The sequence below is a fragment of the Alligator sinensis genome, unplaced genomic scaffold (assembly GCF_000455745.1).
Source record: "Alligator sinensis unplaced genomic scaffold, ASM45574v1 scaffold138_1, whole genome shotgun sequence".
Lineage (NCBI taxonomy): Eukaryota > Metazoa > Chordata > Crocodylia > Alligatoridae > Alligator > Alligator sinensis.
This window is the reverse complement of record NW_005841862.1, coordinates 634,924-638,059: the sequence shown is the minus strand read 5'-3', so window position 1 is coordinate 638,059 and position 3,136 is coordinate 634,924. Positions and strand designations below refer to the sequence as shown.

At 44.7% G+C, this 3,136-nt stretch overlaps 1 protein-coding gene across 1 annotated transcript in view; it reads right to left on the bottom strand.

Moving 5' to 3' along the window:
- The window catches only part of TOGARAM2 (TOG array regulator of axonemal microtubules 2), a 40,536-nt gene that overhangs the window by 26,487 nt on the left and 10,913 nt on the right, over window positions 1–3,136 (bottom strand). Inside the window, 1 exon segment of the mRNA XM_025216435.1 lies at window positions 2,776–2,941. Within this exon segment, the coding sequence (XP_025072220.1) occupies window positions 2,776–2,941 (166 nt within the window).

Here is a 3,136-nt window from a genome sequence, read left to right as displayed (position 1 = left end):
GTCCTTTACAGAAAAGTACCACAGTACTGTCCATAAGAATCCAAACATAGAGGCAACACTATCATAAGCTGTAGTGCTGGGCATCATAATGGTAGAATATAGCAGTACTTTCTATAAAGGATAAAGGAAACTTAGCATCCCACTTCCTCTGTTCTAGCCACTGTTGAGATGAGTGGAGGATTTATGCCTCCAGGGGCTGTCAATCCAGCACTAAATTCACATCACCAACTCACAGCAATAAAAAGTAGAGGTAACCTTATAGAATACCCTTGGGCTGAGTGCTGACTTGCAGCTTTCCCTGCTGCCGCACTCCTTGGAGTTTGTGCCGCAGTACAATCAAAGCTTGTCAGTTGCAATTAAGTCAGAGCCTATAAGTTGTGCTGTAGTGTATATTTTATATGTATATTTAATATTGAAAATATATTTTATATATATATTTTATACACGTACACACACTCTTTACTCTCCCGTATATGTATATGCAACACGTGAACTATTCAGACTTTCCAAAAACATATGCTTCTTGGGGGTGTTTCCGAAGGCAGGGTGATTTGTCTTCCTGTGTGAGCAGGATCTTTCTTCATATTTTAATTAGAAACATTTTTATTTAAATTCATCCAGGTTATAACTTAGTTATAAACATTCTTTTGGACTCATTGGCTTTTCTTTTTGTCACAGCAGGCTCTGCTGCAACATGAAAGACATGCTGCAAAAGCCCAAGTCTGATCTGCATGGCAAAATGAATCACTGGATAAAGCCTGTAGCTGGGGAACATGAGGTCTGGGTTCTGGCTCAGCCAGTGACTCCCCTGGGTGGCTTTGGGTGAGCCACTGTATGACTGAGTTTCACCAGCTGCAAAGTGGGAATAATTACTTTCCAGATTTGTTTGTGAAGTGGTTTGAGATCTTGCATGAAAAGTACTATAGAACTGTTAAATCTTATTATCATCAGCAACCATATTATTAAAGAGGAAGGCTACTCCCATGGTTAGGTACTGACCAGCCTCCAGGCTGTTAATCCAGCACTAAATTCACTCCACCAACTCAGAGCAATAAAAAGCAGAGGTGACCTTGTAGAATATCCTGCACTGCCACAGACTTCCTGTCTAACTGTGAGCAAGTCACTTGGAGTCAGATCCAAGTGTCCTAGGCCTGGCACTACTTTCTTGCTCTGTCACTTGCTCGCTTGCTTTCTCACTGTCAAGGAAAGGAATCTTGCATTCCTTTCTGCACACTGGCCTAGCTGCAACTCGGGGTGGAAGCTGACAGGTGCTGTGTGGGCCTATTCCAGCCTTGCCCATTGCCTATTTTCTGGGAATTCTCCTGGGCTGTGGCAGGCGGTTGTGATTCAAGCTCATACAATCCTATATACAATCCAGCAGGCTAAAGAGAGCTTGTAACCCAGGTCTCCCACTTCCTGGGCAAGCACTGGGCTATTACATTAATAGAACCTCCTCTTCCTGCATGTTTCTCATGAAAGTGCTGTGCCTTATATTGAATTCAGTACTTTTGAGGAGTGTCAATGTGGTCAGAGGGCACCTACTGGAGTGGCATCCTTAAGGGGCTTCGGCCCAAGAAGTGCATAGTTTACCTATCCCAGCAGGCCTTAAGCAGAAGAAAGGTACCAACCATTCAGATCATCCATTAGGGCAACAGTTATGGCCAAGTCCAATATCAGAACTTAGAGTACCTAAGTATTTCGGGGCCTGCGGCACAACTTCTAAGGAGAGGCTGAGAGACCTGGGGTTATTTAGTCTGCAGAAGAGAAGGCCAAGGGGGGATTTGATAGTAGCCTTCAACTGCCTGAAGGGTGGTTCCAAAGAGGATGGAGCTGGGCTGTTTTCAGTGGTGACAGATGACAGAACAAAGAGTAATGGTCTCAAGTTGCAGCAAGGAGGTTTAGGTTGGATAGTAGGAAAAACTCTCACTAACAGGGTGGTGAAGCACTGCAATGGATTACCTAGAGAAGTGGTGGAATCTCCATCCTTGGAGGTTTTTATGGCCCAATTTGACAAAGCCTTGGCTGGGATGATCTAGTTGGGGTTGGTCCTGCTTTGAGCAGGGGGTTGGACTAGGTGACCTCCTGAGGTCCCTTCCAACCCTCATTTTTATGATTCAATGATTCAAACTAACATTTCCTGACAAAGTGTTGTGTCTGTAGTTAGCCTGGGTTTTTGCTTATCACATTTCAGATGCCCATGTGCTTTTTTAGATTTCACCTTTAGTCTTTTTGTCGCATTCCCCATTTGTTAGATAGGAAAAATAGACTCACTCTATCCTACTGGGTTTTTGTGAGAAAAAATCCATTATGGAGCATGCTGCACTCAAGAACTACAGTAATAGGGACCTTTATCAGCACCTTAAATCATGCTATCTGGGCTAGCTGGGACCCATGATCAGCCACCCTTGGGTGAAAGTCTCTTTCTATGGATTTCTCAGACTGACTGCATACTGAAAGGAGCTCCTTCCAAGCACTCCAGAAGTAGAGAAATGTAGCAGTTCCTATCAGGAGATTTGAACTGGGGTTAGATAATCTATGGACAATGTCTGTGGCAATAATGATTGCTTCTCCAAAGAGATCTTCCTGACCTGCAACTCTGATTATAAGAATGGAATATAGTGACCCTAAACCATAGGCACTCACACTCTCTGTATTCACTCATATAGTGTATTTGAGGTACAACATGCTACCAGCCTATGTGATAGAATTTTGCACTCTACACAGGTGCCAATGACTACATATGGTACAGGCCAGAGGCACATAGCAGCCACTTACCTTCCTGAGCAATACCCCTGGGGTCCACACTCTGAAGTTGTTCCCGGAGCTGCAGGGACCTTTCCTTTTCCCTCTCTTTCTCCCTCTCTCGACGCAAAAGCTCCATCTCTTTCATTTGCTTCTGACGCAATTTCTCCTGAGCTGACTTGGAGATGGTGACATGGATCTGGACACAGTGGGAACATATCATCATCGTTTCATATATGTTAGGGGCTGGAAGGGACCTTACAGATCATCAGGTCCAGCCCCCCTGGCACTTGGGCAGGAAAGACTGCTGGGGTCAGATGACTCCAGCAAGATGGACGTCAAGACACAGAGGGACATAAACACTCAGCACTTCGCACTGTGCCAGCGGCAGGAA